This window comes from Larus michahellis, chromosome 1 (genome assembly GCF_964199755.1).
Source record: "Larus michahellis chromosome 1, bLarMic1.1, whole genome shotgun sequence".
Lineage (NCBI taxonomy): Eukaryota > Metazoa > Chordata > Aves > Charadriiformes > Laridae > Larus > Larus michahellis.
The window spans coordinates 157,098,829-157,120,389 of record NC_133896.1 but is presented as its reverse complement, the minus strand read 5'-3'; the positions used below and the strand labels follow the sequence as shown (position 1 = coordinate 157,120,389).

Here is a 21,561-nt window from a genome sequence, read left to right as displayed (position 1 = left end):
CTGATCATTCTCTGCCAAGGGTAAATGGGGAGCAATGAAGATTTTCCCAAGGGTCTCAGGGTTCTGAGCTGGTCTTAGCAGCACAGACCAAGACAAAGAAAGCACCGAGTGCCTCAGCATTTTCCACGTCATCTGTCACCACAGCCCCTGCCCCTTGAGCAGCAGACCCATGTTTTCCCTAACCTTCCTTTACTGCTTAGGTACTTGTAGAACTCTTTCTTGTTGCCCTTCACGTCCCTTGATAGATTTAACTCTAGGTGAGTTTGGGCTTTCCTTGCACCGTGGATGCCTCTCTGCACCTTCTCCTACTTCCATCTTTTGTACACTTTCTTATGTCTGAGTTTTGTCAGGAGAATGTTCGTCCATGCAGGCATCCTGCCACTTTTCCTTGAATTTCTGCTTGTCAGGTGGACTGCTCTTGATCTTGAAGGAGGTGACCCTTGAGTATCAACCAGCTCTTAGGTCAGGCAGTTGTACTAAATGATCATTGTAGGTCCCTTCAAACTGAACTATTCTATTATCTCCTCAAGTCCTCCTTTCTCCAGGGAAGTCTCTCAAGGGATTCCTCCAAGCAGATACCACAAGAAGCCCAAGTCTCCTCTCCTGAGGACCAGAGGATCCTGCTTTTTGCCCTGCTTCCTTCTTTCAGAATCCTGAACTGCACCATCTCATGATCAGTGCAGCCAAGGCTGCCCCCAACCTTTGACTTCCCAATCAGTTCTTCCTTGTCTGTAAAAGAAGTCAAGTCCAGCAAAACACCTCTCCTCATCATGTCCTCAATCACCTGTGTCAGAAAGTTATCAGTGCACTTCAGAAACCTTCTGGATTGCTTGTGCCCTGCAGCACTCCCCCTCCAGCAAATATTGTGTGATTAAAGGCCAGGTTGGATGGGGCTTTGAGCAACCAGTTCTAGTGGGAGTGTCCCTGCCCATGGCAGGGCCAAGGGTTGGAACAAGATGATCTTTAAGGTCCCTTCCAACCTAAACCATTCTATGATTCTAACGCCCCCCATGAGCACCAGGGCCTGCAAACGTAAGGCTTCTTCCAGTTATCTCAAGACCTCATCTACTTCTTCCTGATAACACAGTGTACAGCAGATGCCCACTACAGCATCACCCATGTTGGTCTGCCCTTTAATCCTAACCCATAAAGTCTTAGCCAGCACCTCACCTGTCCCTGGGCAAAGCTCCATACATTCTTGCTGCTCTCTCATGTAAACAGCAATTTCCTCTCCTTGCCTGTCCTTTCCACAGAGCCTGGATCCACCCTCTGCAGCACTGTAGTGGTATGAACTATCCCACCATGTTTTTGCGATCCCAATGAGATCATAGCCCTAGTACTGCACACAGACCTCTTAAGTTCTCCTGTCTGTTACTCGTGCTGCGTGTGTTAGTGTGTAGGCACTCCAGCAAATGTGGTGTCCCAGAAAAGGTATGAGAACTTCCCTTATAAGGCCGTCCTCTCCCCATTCCTCATTTGTGTGCACACACTTGGGTGGACACCCTTCTGCCCTGCTCTGTTGGTTTCAAGGTCTCTCTTGAGTACCTCACCCTGTACCTTTTGCTTACTAGCTGGTCTGCCATCTCCTCAGTCAATTGTGGGGCATAATCCTCCCCCAGTGTTCCTAGCTTAATGGTATCCTCTACTTGTGCATCCAAGATACACCGTACAAATCTAGTACCGACAAAGTCAAGTAAGTATTTATATTGTAAAGCCTTTTATAACAATAAAATCCATTTGTGTCAGCACTGGTTAGTAGTTCCATAATATTAATTGTATGCATCATGTCAAGTACACTGTATTAAAAAGAAAAATATCTCAAAATAAAGCTGTTCCAATTTTGTGTTTGTTCTGTGATTGTTGGAGGTGGGGAGAAGAATTAAGAGACAAGAATATGGTGTCTTTCTCTCTTCCGATTATGAGAAAGGAAAGAAATTAATAAAAATTTCTGTAAATTAGCCTTACATTAGGAATTTGGTCAAATCATAACCTAAGGAGCTCCTGTTAGGACAAAATAATAGGGCTTTGCTCATTTCTGCGTTCCTTTAGATGATTTTTTTCTTTTATTGTAGTCTCTTGAATTTTTCTGACATTAACCACAGTTTTTTGAAAAGTGATGTTCCCATTGCTTTCGGACAAAGGCTTTATTTCCAGGCTTCTCCATTCAAGGCTAAACAAATAAGCACATAAATAAGTACAGTCTTCACTATTATATGTTCTGTAACATTCTGTTTACTCTTCCATGCTCAACTTCTATGAAGCAACGTATTTCCAGGTATACACTACAGAATGACCATTGAACCACTCCCTCTCACAGACTGAAGACGTTCATTTTCCCTCCACAGAACACAGATTCTGTGCAGTGCATCTCTGTCTGGTTTTGAAGAGCTGCTGGGGTAATATAACACGATACCCAATGGCACAAGAAGAGCTCAGATTTTGAGCACGTAACTGTCTGTGTTGGCTTATTTAACAAAGTCAATACTCAGGTAATCATCTTACGGCTTCCAATGGCCAGCTTGTAATCATCAAAAGTCTGAAGTATTTGGTAAATGAATGTTTCAGTTTCAAATGTAGATTCATCTTGGTATGAACAGACAATTAAACCACTGTTGAACAGTAAGTGTTTTAGGATTTTTTTTCTAATAGGTAATTTACTTTTTTTAAATCAACTCTTGTATATTCCCCCCCCTCAAAAAAAAAAAAAACAACCCTGCCCACTCAAGATGCAAGACTACTCTAATATAACCGTCAACCTGCTGTGAACACACTTAAAAGAAAGTCAGGCCATGCAAGAAAGGTCACCCATTTGACAATAGAGGATATTAAGTCTACTAATTTGATGCTGGCTGAGGAATGCTTCATAAAAGGAACCTGAGTGACTCTAAATCCACTGTGTTTACAGAAGAAAAATAAAAACTATTTGTATTTCAGAGAACTGAAAAATTTGTAAAAGGACTTGGCACTAGAATCCAAAAGAGAGGATCCAGTAAAATATCAGCTATTCAACAGATAGCCAAGATTAAGTTTAAGAATGGATACACCTGGCCAGCCATTTATGGTTTCATATGGTCATATGACAGCACTTGATATTCAGAACTGTTCAGCTAAGGAACACGGTTTCTATGCAACCATAGTGGGATTTCCAATGGTATACAAATGGGGAGGGTGGGGGAAAGAAAAAGAAGAAGAAAAAAAAAAGCAGATCCTGTCTAATCTTCTCCAAACCTATTTTTAAGGTAAAAGTTTAATTTACCCTGGAAGGAGTGATTGCGGAGTTGGCGTTGGCCCATTCAGGGCATACAGGCTGATGCTGCTGATTCCACTGCTCCCCATGCTGCCAGAACTCTGGGCAGACTGAGCACTGCGGTCTTGGTAATTCAATGGAAGGCTTTGAGGCCGAGCATAGTAATAAGGGGTTGAGTGAGCATCCCGTGGCAACGCTTGAGCAAAAAGTGTGGCATAACTTGACACCTGAAGAGGAGTGGATTTGAAAAGGAGGGAATAAAAAGAAAAGATTTGTGAGTTGCTTCAAGTCATGTCTTTACTTAACAGGAATGTAATATTCAAGAACGCAAGAAATAACTGAAGACCATGTTTATGCAAAGAAAGATCTGTTGTTACAACTATAATGACAAAAAAGCAAGTCCCTTACAGCGAGCAAAAGTACTTTTAGCAATATAACTTAGCACGTGAGCAGATATTACACCACCAAGCAGACAGCAAACAAAAACCCCACCCATCTAATAAAGTCACAACTTCGGCCTCAAATGTTAGACAACTCATAATTTCACATTTACTTAGTATTAAAAAGTTACACAAAAAAAATTGCAGACACTTCTTTCAGGTGCGTTCTTCCTTTCAGCCTCACACACAACCACCACAAACACAACCTGAGGTGTTGGTTAAGTTTGGATAGTGAGTCTGAATAGCATCTAAAATAACTGACACACATTTACTGTTTCTCAGAAGTAATAAAGATCTCACCTACCTTGTTAGACTGCTTACGTGGATCTTCACTAAGGTTAAGCAGGAGGTAGAGTATTGACCATTTGTTTTTCAAAATGCCCTTTAAAAAAGATGAAGACAAACAGAAATGAGTTTGTTTCAACTCTTGATAATAATGGATTTTTTTTTTAATTATCCAGCCTACTAACACGTACACATACAAATCAATTTTCCACACAAATAAGACCAACTCAGAGCCACAGTCTTGAGTAAACTGGGAACACGAAATGCAGCCTCTGTATTGCTAATTTTATGAATTTTCTCCACTACGTTCAAACCATCAACTCTCACCTGCTCTAAGATCACCAAATACACTCAATTTAAAATTCATACCTACTAAGAAAGATGTTTATACAGAACTGAACTTTTACCAGCATTCCCCCACACTCTCACCATTTAAAACACCTCAGACACAGGTGCAACTCTAACCTAAAGTTGAAGAAGGAAAACTTATGGTACAATTTTAAGCAACTTTTCTCCACTTTTCCCTTCACTCTCCTTTACAGTGAGGCTTCAAAAGTTTGAGAGTTTCAATTTCTATTGCTTTAAAAGCCATTACGAGAGCTACCAAAACTTCTACAGCTTTATAGAGACATTGTTAACAGGAAACTTGAGAGACATGCAATATAGTCTCTAGCAAACAGACAAATATGCAGATACATACAGACTGTTAGAATAACACTCTCAGTAGCCTTAGATCTCAGCAAAAAGCTTACCAGCAGAAGACAGAACAATGCTAAAGCCCCAGCTACAAAAAGCATGCTTTGAAGAGAAGAGTTATGGCAAACATTTAAATGTTTAATTTTAGATACACAGATGTTTCTAGATATGTTACTCTGTAGTTCTGTGACACTAATGCTTGCACCTGAATTGATCAAGGAGATTAAGTAGTGGAGTAAGTTTCTTTGACTTGACATACAAGTTCCCTCACAATATTGATCAAGCTATGGTCTGAAATACTAAGCAGCAGTGAATATAAAGGAAAGTTTAGTCATACCAAGATTCAACAAAGATTGCATCCCTTATGAAGCAGTGTAATTCAGTGCTATCAGTCTTGCAAAAAGCACTTTCAAGGTCACTTTGAAATTCTTTTTTAAACACATTATCATTCTCACCTTTTTCTGTTTTTCCTGTTTCTCCGCAAATTATGCCTTTTGTGTGTATATGTTACATGGTATAAGAATTTTGGCATAGAACATTTCTTTCCTCGGGACAGAGCCCACTAACCAAACCTACCAAAGGTCTAGAAAGAGACACTCTACGTTATTATGTAGAGCAGAAGTCTATTATCTTCTGCTGCATAACTAATCCAACAACTCATTAACAACTGGTGAAGAAGGAGCAGCAACATCGCCTCTTCTTCTACTGGCCAGGACAGAATAAGTCTAAGTGCCTCAAGAAGGATGGCTTTGCTCAACTGGCAAGCTGCCGCTAAAATAAGCACTGACCTCCTTCCCTCCTTAGAGTAATGGATGAAACAAAGTTAAAACAGATTCACACAAGCTGTTTTCTTTCTCCTATTCGCTTTCAAGAGAATTGCCGGAGGAAGAAAAAGGCACATTGATTCAGAAGACACATATTCCTTCTGTGCCCTTCCCTAAGCTCACAGGGAAAAGAAATGATTGTCCACCATTAGTAATAAACCAAACAGCAGATTGAATAAGAATTGCTAGAGTGAATTTTAAAGAAGGCAGTATTCAGATGACACCATTTCAAGTACACAAGACGCTTGCACAGGAAAAAAAAAGAAAAAGAAAAAAAAAGAGACAGCAGGTTAAAAGAACCTCAAACATTTGAGCAGGCAGCAAAATAGGAGGAGATAGCTGATATGGAACCTTGTATTACATTCAGAAGAATAACCAAACTGCTACTAACACAGATAAGGCATTTTGTTTCAAAGCTTACAGCTACCATGCTCTGCAGCTATGATGCTTGCCAAATGCAACGGTATGGCAACATAGTACATAAGCTACAGAAACACATTACACAAAATCTGTATTAAAAGAGCAAGATCACATAGTATAATACATGTAAGAGGCTGAAACCAACGGCTGAGGTTATCGGAACAGATGTCTGCAAACCAGTGACATTTGCTTCACGGTACAAACCAATGCAGTATTACCAACACCAGTAACACTGGTGTTAGCAGAATCAAAGTCAGCAAACTCTTAACTTTCAACACTAAAGACCTGGAGCACTTAAAAAAAATTAAGAAGCATGAAGACTGTTTAAACCCTAGATTAATAAAATTAACACACTTGCAAGGTGTTGCTGTAAAATAAATCACAATAAGAAAATTCACAGGTTTTATGTAATCAAAAAATGAACAGTTTATTTTTACAGAGTTCCTTCCTTCATATGAAGTGCCCCTTCACGCAACTGGACTAAAAAAATGTATCCTTTATACTCTTCTGATTTACAATTAAATCTAAATTAATTTCTAATTAATAGCAAACAGCTCATAGTATAAAAAAAAGTAACTTATAAACTTTTTCACAAAAATTACAAATTGTTGAGGTTGGAAGGCATCTCTCAGGATCATCTAGTCCAACCCCTCTGCTCAAAGCAGGGTCATCTACAGCAGGCTGCCCATGACCGTGTTCAGTCAGGCCTTGGTTGTCCCCACAGATGGCGACTCTACAACTTTCCTGGGCAACCTGTTCCAGTATTCAGCCATCCTCTCAGGAAAAGTATTGTTAATGACCCAAGCACTCTCCAAAACAACTCTATAATGTCAGAAGGATGCTTATGTGTGCTTTCAGTTTCTTCACTCTTTATACATTTATTACACTACCTGTGAACTGAGTTTTCTGTAGAGTTCTGAAAACAAAGCAGCATCTGCCTCCCTTCTTTGTCGCACAACTATTAAAAAAAGAAGAAATATAGATTAAAAAATTGAAGGAAGTATAATAGTCATATCTGAAACTACATATTTGTGGTAAATCAGAAAATGTACCCAAGAAAAGTATAATGATGCTTAACTATTTCACTCTACTCATACAGTTTAATCTGTTTTCATGTTATGTTGCATTCCAGCCCTGAAAACTCTTGCATCAAAAGTGATGCAATGTAAATACCTGTTTTTCTTAGGGCAATAAAAATATACACCTCAAATGTGCCCTTTTAAAGACTAGTCTGCCATTCTCTAGGTTTAGGGAATTAAAACGTAACTGAAAGCAGGTACGGGTTAAAGAATGCTACAAAGCCCTTCACAAAACTAAGCGTAATTGTTCCTATTTTAAGCAATAAAAGCAAGAAACAAAAGTAGTAATGCCACTTGCTCAAAGTCAAGCTGAATTCAGGGTCACACAACTTTTAAATACTAAGAAAAATAACAGTCTCAATCACTGCCAGTTTCACAACAGCAGTCTTTGCTAACAGGAAAAAAATCTTCAAGCTTTCAAATGTCTTCAGAAAAGCCATGTTACATAAGAAAGTCATGGTTAGAAAAAAAACAACAACAAACCTCTGAAGAAACCTTAATAATTAAAAAAAAAAAATTGCTGTTAAATGTTAGAAGTGTTAATTAGCATCAAGAGCCACTGCTAAGTGCATTTTGCCAAGTAAGTCACTTCCTGCCTGGTAACTCCAAAATAAGTGTAAAGTTAGAAGCATATATCCAGTCACTTGTTACGTGACCGCTAACATTAGCCTATGAGCTGAAGCTGTGGAGAAAGAAGATGAGGGAGATAACCCTCTTTAAAACTCCTGGCAATAGACCCAAAGAATATATGCTGTGCTGGCTAGTACTAGCCAAAGCACATAGAAATTCATCACGCAAAAAGTGTATGCTGTAGAACAGTGTTTTGGAGTGGCATCTAGAGAAATTCTGATGGGCTTATTTGCCTTTCAGCAAGTCATGGAAGCTCTACGTCAGCAAGAAATACACACGTACCTTAAAACAGTTACAACCACTGACTTGAGTTACCCTAATTCAATCTCCCTGGCTGAACATTCAAAGCTCAATTATGAAGCTTTAATTTAATTAGCATACTTCAGGTAATTGTTTCTGGACATTCTACTGTAAAGCAGATAATCTGCTGAAAGCAGTATTTGGCTTTTCAAGAAGAATGTATCAATCCGCCTTGGATTCATACAGTGCAGCACTTGACTCGGAGCAGCACAGAGCACAATGGAATGTAACTGCAACATAACTTACACTGTTATGGTCTAATGTTTTGGTTTTGAGAAGGTGGTTGCAGATAAACTTGTAGAGAAACTGAAGGCAAAAAGTATCAGGTAAGTCACAAACAATTCCATCAATTCCCAGGACACTCATTCACCAAATTTCACACAGGTGCTCATTAAGTTAATTGTGTCAAAGTGTAATCTTTCTAAAGTGCACATCACAAAAATATCAGTCTTCAAAAAAGAACTATGAATTCATGAAGCCTGAGTACTATTAAAGTGAAAGAAGTGCAATATTAATTGTCTCTTATTTTCTTGGTGGCTAAAACATCAAGAAAGTGGCAGTAAGGGAAGTCTAAGCTAAGCATTCAGAAAAATCTGAGCTGAGAACACAAACAGCCACTCAGGAATATTAACTGGGGAATTAATGGAATTTCCATCATGAGATTTCTGGGGGTGAGCAATAATAACAGATTAGAAAACTACCTGTGAGGCAGAGTTGTCCCATTTTCAAGAAATAAACTGATCATGTAACTTCTTGAAAAACTTCCATTCCTATTTCTAAGAAAGAAACAAAGATTCACTTACGTTCTTTCTTGATTTTCTCCGCTACAAGAAATTCATCCCGTTCAACGGTGGGAGCGAAGTTGCTTCCAATAACTCTAACTGCATACTGAAACTGTTGGGCTGCATCAGCTGAAAGAAAAAAGGAAAACTCTAAGTTAAGCAGAGTGTTAAAGTTCCATTAAAATAAATAAAAGTTAGACATGAGATTGCATTGCTATGGCTGAATCTGGCATAAATGTACCTGGCTTAGATCAAATAATGTTACACTATAATCCTCAAAACACTCACCTGTATACACTCCACAAAATAATTTGTGCGTGCACTTAAATTTGTGAACAAGCTCCTATTCTGTGCTGACAGAAGAGACACTTAGGCCTACCCAGTTATGAGAGAGCATCAGCACACTTCAACTGGCTCTGCCCTTCTCCACAGACTGAAATGCTGCGGGACTTGGCACAAAGTCATGCAATTCAGCTCACACATAGAACAATATAGCCGCGTCCACCAGGCACACTCTCACCAGGCATTAAAACTGGATTATCCTACCTGTGAATCTTTATTCAGATATCCACAACAGTGGTTTCACCAGTTTGCACGTTGTTTTAGGTGTTTTGTTTTTAAATCTGTTTACATGGTTTCACTACTTATGTTCAAAGCTTGCTGAGAGGTACCTGCATCATATACCAATGCATAATAGAGATACTAATAGAGAGGTCACAAGCCACTGACCTCCCTCCGCTGCTCCATCATGCAATAATTCTGTTTTTACTATTGTTGCTGAACTGTATTGTTTTAGTGCAAGAATCTCTGCTTTCTAGGAAGATTAATAGTCTGGTAACGCTGAGTTAGGGCCAGCTCAGTATTAATGCCTCTACAGCATAGTCATGTTCCCATTTATTCACCTGAAAAAAATCAATCAAGCAATAACCCTACAGACATGCCGAGGGCCCTTACAAAGTGTCAGATAAGTTTCTACTCCTCATATAGGAATAATTGTAATAACATGAATGGAAAGGTACATAAGAAACAGTGTAAACGCGTTGTGTCAGCTACTTGAATCCTTGCATTTCCTGACTTAAGGAAAAAACCCACCACAACCAAGCAATTCTGTACATTAAGTCTGTTTTATATGTAACGATTTGTGTGCAAATGCATCAGACTCCTCGTGTGTTTTATTTAGTCAGTTAAGCAGCCAATTTTCAGAGAAAATTGTAGAGTAAATGCAGCAACGGTTCAGCTGAGGGAAAAAGAAAGGATGCTGGCCTGGACAAATACATACAAAAGGAACAGGAAAATGGAATAGGCTAAAGGTCCACTAGAAGCAGAAATATTTTAAGTGTTAAATCATCTCTTAAATTAACTAATATTTACAATTGAAAAAAAATCACCTGGGAGATACTAGGAGTCAATTATTGATTACACATATGAAAATCTCCAGAAATTTATGGAAAGGAGAAATTTGAAATCAGAATGCACGACTACTGTCTCACGATATAAGTGCCACCCACTGGTCCTAGTCTACTAGAATACAACTGTATACCAGCAAACATTAGCCAACTGCTACAAAGCAGTACTTCACACAAGCAGGAAAAAAGTTTGCTCAGACAGAATCATTAGTATTTAACAGTATTTCAAAATATTGGACTACAAAAGGAGCAACAGTATCGTTCTGCTTTCAGGGAAGAAAATGCCAACATCCAGACTACTGTAAGGCCACAAATCTGCTTGACTTAAACACCTCCCAGAAAGAATAGTTCTACTGTTAGACTGTGCAATCTTTCATTTGCAATAAGGACTTGTAAATACAAATGTAAAATAATAGTGCAGATACTGGCAGCTTAAACCAAACTGGTGAACCAGGTGAGAAGAGCTAAGTATGAGAAAGTGTTTCTGAGTAATTCTTAAGTATAATACATGGCATTACAGAACAATTCAAGATTTCCAAGAGTATTCTGAGAGGCCAATTAAAGTCAAATATTGGCACCAAGTTATCCCAGACAATAGTAATAGTTTTATCTTTTGTTAATTTCTCAACTGCGTACCTAGCAGCAGTGAGGCAAAAGCTAGGCTTTTCTAGTAATTCTTACATATTTTTGGCATGTTGTTATAATGATTTAACGTGGGCTGCAAATTAAAAATAAAATTGCTAAAAGAGTTCCAGGTCAAGCACCTTGGATGAACTAAAGTCAGGAGAACGATTGAGGGTTGATACCAAAAGTACTTTACCAATTATGACATATATCTAGATTAAATAATAAACTCCCTCACTGATTATCCACTAAAAGGCAGGAGAAAATGGATCTCCAGTAAACTAGTTCAAAACAAGTTATAGAAAAATATAAAAAGAAGCAATTAAAAAACACCACATACATAGATGTCATCTTGAAAAAAAAAAAAACCAACCATCCACAACAAAACCACAACAAACAGACAGAAACACAGCCCCCAACCACAACAAAGTCACAAGAACCTCCCCCTACAGTCCCTCCTCGCTCATTAGATACATTACCCTTGTTTTCCAAGGAAAATTGTGTTCTGAAATTAACTTTTATGTCCACCTGCCTCACCCTATTCCTTAGAAATTGCCCTTTAACTTTTTTCTTTTTTTTTTTTTTTTTTTTAAAAAAACACCAACAAATTTCATAGACATCTCAGGAATACCAAGTTAAACAGGTTTCATAGAAACTGGGGACTGGTAGAACAAACATCCAAACAGCTCTCCCTGGAGGAGAGACTGCAGGGGAAGTTCAGTGGTTAAGCATTCCCTCTGGTCTGCCAGCACAGAATTAGCAGCATCAGGTACTGCATCCTGCCCCAACAGCAGCCAGCACACACGGAGGAAGAGAGACCTGGAGAATAAAGGAAGAGGGATTTTTGAAGAGAGCTACAGGGAACGAGAGTAAAGCTGACAGTATTGCAGCTGAGGAATGCAGGGGGTTTACCGAAGAGAAGACTTGTGACACAAATCCGCAGGAAATAAAGACATATTTAACTCTACTGAATTAACTTGTTTCCTATGCAGTTATGACCGTGCAGTGTATCACAGTATGCTTATCTCAATAAGAGCGTTGAATAAGAAAATATCTAGTTGATTAAAAATAATAATTCTGCTATGTCTGGACAACTGACCATTGTTCATTCAGCTGCTTCTGCTAACTTTTCATGCTATGATTTATACTATGATTATCAGTAAGCTTAACACTTGAAGAAAAATTTAAAAATCAGAGCATTACCTTTTATTTATTTACACTGAACGACAATGCGCAGTTCTTCATGTAAGCAATGTTGTACTTACTGTGTTTATTAATTTTTAAAAAATTCTTCCGTTTCTGAACAAAATGTTTCATAACAAAAAAAGATTTGAGGGCTATGTTTCCTCCCTATTTTCCCCTGTGTTTTGGGGGGTTTAGATTAAATTCAAGTGAACCAAAATCCATAATGAGAAGTCAAGTGGGTTTATTGTCTTTAGTCAACTGGAGATAATCACAAAATCCAGCAAAGATGTGTACAAAGTCTCTAGACACTCTCTGGAACTTCATTTCTCCAGAAGAACTGACTATATGTTGCCACAGGTTTGGGTGGGTTTATTTTGGTTGCTGATGCTGAAATAAGCATTTACCTCAAAATAAAAGAAAAAAATCATGGACTTTGCCATTTGTGTGCTTTCCAACCTGCCTCTGATACTACAGCTTTTAAAAGACTACCTATGCTTCCAGTTCTGTGGTACAAGGGAGTATTGATGGCAAGACTGACAGTCAAAGAAACACACATGAAGGTTTCTGGACAGAAATCTTGAAGATTTAAATAGAAGTCCTCAATCTAATAAAAAAACCACAACAGATACATTATTAACAGTAAGTAACAGGGTTTTTTCGTGTAATGGGAAAATTTTAAGATATATAACCTTCTATAATAACCTTCTAATTCAACCCCATCCACAGCAAGACTAGTTAAAGCACAGAATCTTAGTATAGTCCTTTCCATACTGCCCTAACAAGGCATCTGAAAATGATCTCTAGCTGAAAGACTGCGATTCCATCAAAAAAATTCTGATTATCAAACCTGTTATACTACTAATGACATGCAATAAAGTTACCTGGCCTTTACACATACAGATTTATACTGGCAATTCAATAGCATCATAGCAAGACTGCTTCCATATTATATTTTATTCAGATTTTCATGTTTTATTCATATCAAGTCCAGCTTCTCTTTTACAAACAAAACTCCCTGCTGGGGGAGTTTCTTCAGCAGATTATTTCTTGTAAGTCTGTAAAATAACTTCAGTACCTAAAGCGATTAAATATAACTTAATATGGATATCTGTCAGTAAAATAAAGATTCACACAGTTTATAACTAACAGACATATTTAATTGCTTCCCTCCTCACAGAACAGCCATTATGACAGCAGACAGGCTTAAAATACACGGATATATATGTGTACATCCTTCTTCATCAAAAAGTGATTACAGCATGCATTTATTATGTAACAGCAAGCTCAACATATCTGATGCGTGAAATCAATGCAGCTGTTTGCAGGGTAAGAGGGGAAATAACACTGGTCATCATTTGTTTTACAGAGTCTGATCAGAGCAGTGAATGCAGATAAAGACAGACACTCCCCCTCAGACTATATATCTTAAGTACTGCACACATACATATACAATTAATGATATTGGTAAGCAGCCATACAACTGAACAAAGAAACGGCACTTGTGAAATCACCAAGAAAAAAATTTTTAAAACCCTCTCCTTTGAGTAGAGCAGTCTATCAATAATTCAAAGATCTATACTCCACGTAGCCATTCACACTTTCCTATGAACAATGCAGTATTAAAACTGAACTACTTCAGAAGGCAGGTAACAGCATTTTAAAGCTGAAGAAAATACAAGTGTAGCACATGCAAAAAATACAGGAGCAATGCACAGGAAGAATTTGGTTGTAAAGAATGCAGGCAGAAACAGGACAAAAGGTGAAGTTTAAAGGAAAAGTTCAGATGACAAAAAGACACTTGGCCAACGTACTTCCAAGAAGCCAGTATTTCAGAGGAAATGCTGAAATTCAGCAAGTCTTTTGCTAAAAATAAGCTTCTGACATTATCTATAATTTTAGGAAGTGAACTGAAATTCACTTTACAGTCTTATACATTTCTGCAAACACCATCAGCTATGGATCTATTGAAATTTACAGAGGAAAATAAAAACCGAGTCCTAAAAGTACCCATTGAAACATTGTTTCCAAACATTAATGTATCATAATTGTGATAAACCTGGTTTCCTGGAAATAAGACACATTATTTTAATTTGTCTGTAAGTATAATTTCTAAACTATAGGACAATTCTCAAGAAAGCTTATCTCAACCAGACAGCAAACACTTTCTTTCTTGAAAGACTTCAGAGACCAGCAAACTCTCTCCACTATCTCTCCTTGCAGTCAGCTGTCTGTTATCCCAGGAAACAGTTTTGCTCAAATGCAGATTCAAAATTATTGTAAAACAGTTACACACTGAACTGCGTTCAACGCTCTATGTGTGGCACTGACCGGCTAACAACTATTGCCGCAAACTACTCAGACACAGATGCTGCCATCTAACACATGCTGAAGAAAAAAAAAAAAAGCAAAAAAACCCAAACACACAACAAAAGCCAACACAAACCCAGACTTCTTTACTGTAGCAAAGTGTTTGCTAAACACCTAATGTGCTACTGTTGTAAAACTAAGCCTGGAAGAAAAGCTGTAAGAGCTGACAACCTTTTCACATATACCACGAGCAGATACCGAGTTTATCAACACAGTAATGCTGCTGTATCTTCTCTGTTTTAACTATATCAAAACTTCTACGTCAGTATGAATTATTACAAGCGGGAAAAGCAATTGCATTAACATGATGTCACATACTGATAAACTAAAATACTAGTCTAGAATGCCATTAGAGTTCCTGTTTTGTTTTTTAAGAAAAATCTACACACGTAAGCAAAACCACCTGTTCCTGTAGAAAACATTGGTTTTGAGAAGTCTAATTTTAGGACCAGACCAGTTATGAAGAATTCCTGAAAAAAATTAATTTTGCAGTCTTCCTCATTAGTCAACTATCTTAAACTTCTCAGTTGTAAGTTCATTTCACTCAGAAGGAAAAATAACAGTAAAAACAAATTATAAAGTGTCAACGTAAAAATATTCTGTTCATGCAAGTTTTTATTTGAAGCATTATAAGTTTATTTTTAATTAGCCATCTTTCCAGTCTCCACACTCCTCTCCAACAAAGGACAAAACCCAAACCACAGAGATTCCCATGCCTTCCCTTACTTAAAAGTTGTCCACAAATTTTGAAGCACAGCACAGGACACATAACTATTCTTTAATTCTGTTAAAGTTGCTAGCTCTGGTTGTATTGTCAGTAAAGACATTTTTTTAAGGAATGTCCCACTGGACTATCAGCAACATGGTCACACAACCTTCTCGGAACATTCCCCCGCACTGTGAATTTCTGCCTAACTTGTCAATTTGCACTTGCTTCTGTTACTAACATATGTAAAAACCCCTCCATATCACCTTTTGAATGAACATTATGCTTACCCCCCAACATGAAATCTTAACATATAGTTCAGAGCTTAAAAAAAAGCCAAAACAAACAGCAGTAACAAAAGCCCCACTGACATTACATAGATTAAGTTATGGCCATACTATGGACTTTATGTAGCAAACCGCTCTCTGAAGACTGAAATATCACTTTCTAGAGCACATGCACATCCAGCAGCACTCTGTCACATAAAAATCTATTTAGAATTCAAAAACAAATAGATGTAGCTTGAATATCTACAGCAAAACCATTTGATTCCATTGGATGCACTAAGAGCTCTTACAACTGACAAGCTTGTACAGCAGTCTGCAAAGTCTCTGACTAAGATTACCAGAGGTTTGCGAAAGCCAGCTAAGAACAAGAAGCTTTTTGTCAGAAGGACTAAATTCACTGTTCAAATAGAGGCACGCAACCCTGTATAACTCCTGGAGTCCACAAATAAGGGAGAAAAGAAAAGTCATGGAAATTACTGCACAGGCAGGCAAGCTCTCTGCAAGACCAGATATTAGTGTAAAAGTGAGGTGGATAGCCTGGATAAACATAGAAAGATTGATAACGCAACACTAGTACACTAGTTCTTAGACACTGTGAGGACAAAATGAAGAGAGAGCAATGGCTCCAACTGCAGAGTTTCCCGACGAACCACAGTGGGTGCCTGCACGCACACAGCACCATGGAAAACGAGCTTTGAGCCCCTACTTGAGAATTCACTAAAGCACAGGAACAAAGAGTTTTCAAACCTTAGTTCTACCAAAAAAAAAAAGTTGATGTAGACTTTTTTTTTTTTATTATTATCTTAAACAGAGTTCTTCCACATAACTCAGCAGACCTTGTAATGAATTTTGCAGCGGCAGAGCTGTTTGCAAAAAAACCCAAACAACAGTAACTAGGCCTATGCGGCTGACTGATTTTGGAAACTAAGCAAGCCATCTACTTAGCGGATAGTCTCAAAAAAGTGGGAAGAGAGGACAGCTCTATCACTGGGAGCCTCTGCAGTCACATTCCACCATAGCACAAATTCACTTCAACATCAATCTTTAACAAGCAGGGAAGGTGGAGGCCTTCTAAGGCCATCACAGGCAGAAGCAGAGGAATCCCCAGCAGACGACAGGCTCCATCACGTTTGCAGAGTATTTCAGGCATGGGATCGCAGAACATAGACACAGATGCAGCGTAAGACCACTCATCCCGCATTAGCTGTAAGTGCACTATTATGATACACACATTATATAAACTGAATCCTTCAGCTCCTTCTGAAGCCATAGCTTCCTCACAAACATAATAAAACACAAGTGCTGAGAAGGAATGTAGCCAAGTACACCAAACCTTCTGAAGTACAAACTCAGGGAACACATGGGCAGGAAGAACAATTAGATCCGCAAATCTCAACTCCTTTCTATTATTTAACCATTACATTTCACCCAATTACATTTGTACCTTGTATTTTACTAGATTTTACTTATTCCAGGAAGATATCAAAAGCTAGGATTTCAAGAATTCACAGCAGGCTAACTACACAAACAGATGTTAAAGATGGCTGTCTGTACCTAGCTTCAGCTTCTTTTTACTAAAATTTACTAATAATTTCTCAAATAAATTTAAAGATCTCTTAAGTATCTAAGCTTTTTTCCCTAAACTCTGTAAAAGTAGTTGAACATCATAAATTACTTACCAAAGACTAAAGTGATCATACTTGTAAAGTTTGCTTCAAAAAATAGAATGGGCATACACAAAGCAGCCTCACTTCATCAGTACACAAGGAGGGGAGAAGCTGCATGTAGACCACTAACGACACACCAATACTGTACTTCAAACTTATCCTGTGCTGAAAGGAAATTAGAGTTACAAGCCTGAAAACAAGTGAGATGCTAAATAACTTGTCTGGTAGTTTCCTTTCCACCCAGGGACATATGCATCTGCCTCAACACAGAGGAGGCTGGTACTAACAAAATTCCCTTATTGTCTTTATTTGTTCTTTGGACATAGAAACCAGGGGAGGGGAAACAATCACCACACACACCTGTCACAACTGAGATTTCTTTCATGGACTTTTTGATTTATCAGTCTCTATGCACTTTGAATCAATAGCTGAGCCGATGACAAACTAACACACACACTACAGCTGAGTGTTTCAAGAGAAGTCTCACGTTAGAGGGCTGAGCCTTCAATGCTAGAGTCCCTCTTAACACAGGAATAGAGAGTAGTGTAATGATGGGCTTCCCATCTGTCACACACATAAAAATATAGGTGATGATAAACATGGCAGACAAGCCACACTATTTTTATTTTTTTTTTTAAGTTGCTTCTTGAAAGAAGTCCTCAGACAACCCACAAGTGAACAGATGTAGTGGGCTACAGGTTGCACACAGCAGCTTACCATGATGTGGTTCAAAATTTCCCCCTTCATTAGTCACACAGACATGAGATTTTAGTTACACAAGTAGAATCCCAGCATACAGGAATAGGTTTAACATTTAATTAAAAAAATAACACAAATCATAGTTCTCCTCCATGTTTTCACACATACTGTTTGCAAATAAACTTATTATTCCAGTCAGAGGAGATGGAGATGTATGGAGATGGAGATGTATAGGCTTCAAAAAGGAAGTGAGCCACCTCTCCTCAATACTCATACCTGCATTGATAAATGCAGAGGTTTCTTCCCATGCTCTGCTTAAGTTTAACAAATGTCACAGACGTGGATAAGATACTCAATACCAAACAACAAGCTTAGCTTCAGTTTAATTTGCAGTCCCTTTCAAATCTAAGAAAGGGAGTCACGAAGAAAACAGGATTAGGCAATACAGAAATAATGTCCTCACAGAGGCCTCCACTACTGCAATAAAGCAAGACAATCTCTTTTTCAACCTTTTTTTTCCCCTCTTGTTTCTGTTTGAAGAAGAACTAGCATAATAATTTGACATTTCTGGTAGCAAGAAGTTTGAAATGCTCTTAAATAAGAACATATACCAATGGTTTTAGAAGAAGTTTCCAAGGGATGTTAAAAAGCAATAAACAGCTATAAAAGCAAAGTTATAATAGCACCTAAGAGTTGTAAGCTGATGTGAAATACCCTTTAATATACAATTAAACCAGTTGCTAAAAGAAACGTGTGGTTACATAAAAACACAAGAGGTATTAAACAGTTTAGAAGCTACCATTCATTTGGGGAATACAGGGGAAGAGTAGGAAGTTGCCACATCCTGCTAAAATCTCATACCAGGAATCCCTGTCACAGAATTACTACAGATTGACAATTCCGGAAATGGGAAATTTATGGCCTTGCAGAAGACATGCAATGGAGAGGGAAAGGATTTTCGAAAACAAAACAAAACACAGCAGTTAAGAGCTGTTGATTATAGAATCATATAATCATTTAGGTTGGAAAAAACCCTTAAGATTATAGAGCTCAACTGATCAACGTAAGTGTTTTTGTGAAGAAGTCTCTACTCAACATTTCAGTGAAGACAAAGAAATTCCAACTTCTTACGAGCTCTTCAAGCTTCTCAGATGAATCACAGAATGACAAAATGGTTCGGGTTGGAAGGGACCTTCAAAGACCTTCTCGTGCAAGCCCCCTGCCATAGGCAGGGACACCTCCCACTAGATCAGTCTGATTGAAGTTCTGTGCAACCTGACCTTGAAAACTTCCAATGCTGGGGCATCCACAACTTCTCTGGGCAACCTGTTACAGTGTCTCACTGCCCTCAAAGTAAAAAAATTCTTACTTATGTCCAATCTAAACGTACCCTCTTTAAAACTATTACCCCTTGTCTTGTCACTTCAGGCCTTCGTAAAAAGTCTTTCTGTCATTCTTATAAGCTCCCTTTAAGTACTGGAAGGACGCTATAAGGTCTCCCTGGAGCCTCCTCTTCTCCAGGCTGAACAACCCCAACTCTCTCAGCCTGTCTTCATAGGAGAGGTGCTCCAGCCCTCTGATCATCTTCACAGCCCTCCTCTGGACCCACTCCAATAGGTCCACGTCTTTCTTGTACTGGAGACCCCAGAGCTGCACGCAGTACTCCAGGTGGGGTCTAACCAGAGCAGAGCAGAATCACCTCCCGCCACCTGCTGGCCACGCTTCTTTTTATGTAGCCTGGGATATGGTTGGCTTTCTGGGCTGCAAGTGCACATTGCTGGCTTGTGTCCAATTTTTCAGCCACCCATATCCCCAGGTCCTTCTCTGCAATGCTGCTCTCAATCCATTTATCCCCCAGTCTGTACTGATACTGGGGGTTGCCCCAACCCATATGCAGGAACACTCAGCCTAGCTGAACTTCATAAGGTTCACGTGGACCCACACCTCAAGCCTGTCAAGTTCCCTCTAGTTGCATACCTTCCCTCAAGCATACCAATTGCACCTCTCAGCTTGGTGTCACCTGCAAATTTACCAAGGGTGCACTCAATCTCACTGTGTCATTAATAGAAATATTGACCAGCATCAGTCACAATACAGACCCCTGAGGGACCACCACTTGTTACTGATCTCCATTTCAACATTGAGACATTGATTGCAAGTCTTTGGATGTGGCCATCCAGCCAGTTCCTTATTCATCAAATACTTCATCCATTAAACCTGTATCTTTCCCATTTAGAGACAAGGATGGTGTGTGAGACCGTGAGGTGCTGTCTCCAAGAGGTGTAAACAAAGTCTGAGAGAGACAACAAGTATATTTGCACCTTGTCACTAATTTTTGAGACTTCTAAGATAGCAGCAATTCACTTAAAGGCTGTGTTTTAGTTGGTTTGACCCCAATTCTTTGCGACAACTCAATACTCGGAATTATTAGTTGCTGTCATGGAAACACCTAAAGGTAACCAGGAGTGACTTGTCAGAAGAGAGTGGCACGGAACCAGAAAAGAACAAATAAAAGACTTTACAGCCACTGCTAATAAGGAAGAAAGCCATCTCTCATTCAAGAAAATAGAACAAAAGCTATGGCATGAATTTGTCTGGTGAGCAATGCTTATAAACAGAGCAATTCAAAAAGGAGACTTAGCAGATGCACCTCTTCCTTTCCACTCTCCAACTGCTTACTAAAAACAGAGTCTTTGCCTTGGTTGCAACAGATAGAAACTTACGCAAACGGGCAAAGAGATTAATTCCCTTGCTGGAGGATGACAGCAGCAGCACCAAGATGCAGAGGAGCTGTAGAGGACCTAGCGGATGTCAATGGCTGGACTTGACCAGGCATCGGAGGAAGGTGGAGATTCCTGAACAGACACCTTTCGCCCCAAACACCCCGGGAGCGGTGCCCCCACCCCACCCCTCCCCAAAGAGGCGAGCACCGTTCGAAGCCAGCGAAGCGCTCTGGGGGAGGAGGAAAACGAGGAGGACACGATCCCCCTTCCCCCCGCCCACCTCCCGCCACCCAGCCGCCCGCGGCTCCGGCTGACGGCACCGCTGCCATGCCCGGAGCCGCCCGGAGGCCCAGGGCGGATGGCCCGGGCTGCTAGCCCCCCACCCCTCGCCGTAAGCCCCGCCGGGCCGGGGCGGGCACCAACACGATCGATCCCCGGCGAGTGGGCTGAGGGGGCCGCCCTGGAGGGGCCGGCACCCGCCCGCCCCGGCATCTCTTCACCCCCTCCGGGCTCGCACACCCTCATCGCCCCCTCCTGCCTCCCTTCCCCCCCTCCACCCTCGGGGGCTCCAATGGCTGTCGGTGGAGGGAATGGCGGGAGAAAGCCGTTACCTTCGCTTTTGCCCAGGATGCGGCAGCAGAGGTTCTGCAGCAAAACGTTGGGGGATTTTTGGTCCGGAGTCGCCATGGCCGCCCGTGAGGCAGGAGGTCGGGGGTGGGGGCACGGCGGGATGAGGGAGGAAAGGAGGGAGGAGAAGAGGCGCCCCCCCGGCTCAGCAGCGCAAGGACCCGGCGACACCTCCCGCCGCCGCCTAGGGCGCCATTTTAACAGAACCCGCCGAAAGCCGCAGCGGCGGCAGCCCCGCACCCACAATGCCCCTGCGCGCCGCCACCAACACGCTCCGCCGCGCCGCCGCCGCCGCCGAACAGAGGTTCCGGGGGAAGCGCCGGACCCCCCCCCCACAGAGCTCCCGCCGGGGCCGGGGCCGGGGCCGGGCCCGGAGCCGAGGTGCCGCCGGGCCCGGTACACCCCGGGGAGGCGGCACGCAGGGCCCCAGGGTGGCCTGAGGCAATGCGGTGGGGACCGGGCCTCGGCCACCGCTGGTGAGGTGGGTGATGCGTGCCAACCCTGGCCAAAAATGTCCCCCAAAATGGAAATAGAAAATTCCCGTTTGGCAACAGCCTTCTGCTTTTG

General features: G+C 40.4%; 1 protein-coding gene across 1 annotated transcript in view; it reads right to left on the bottom strand.

Moving 5' to 3' along the window:
- TUBGCP3 (tubulin gamma complex component 3) overlaps positions 1–21,241 on the bottom strand; it is a 56,144-nt gene extending 34,903 nt beyond the window's left edge. Inside the window, exons 1-5 of the mRNA XM_074561299.1 lie at positions 20,979–21,241; positions 8,725–8,832; positions 6,803–6,870; positions 3,992–4,069; positions 3,257–3,474 (exon numbers count right to left, since the gene is read on the bottom strand). Coding sequence (XP_074417400.1) covers positions 3,257–3,474; positions 3,992–4,069; positions 6,803–6,870; positions 8,725–8,832; positions 20,979–21,054 — 548 coding nt within the window. The 5' untranslated portion in view covers positions 21,055–21,241. The remainder of the gene's footprint in view (positions 1–3,256; positions 3,475–3,991; positions 4,070–6,802; positions 6,871–8,724; positions 8,833–20,978) is intronic.
- Positions 21,242–21,561: the final 320 nt, after the last annotated feature.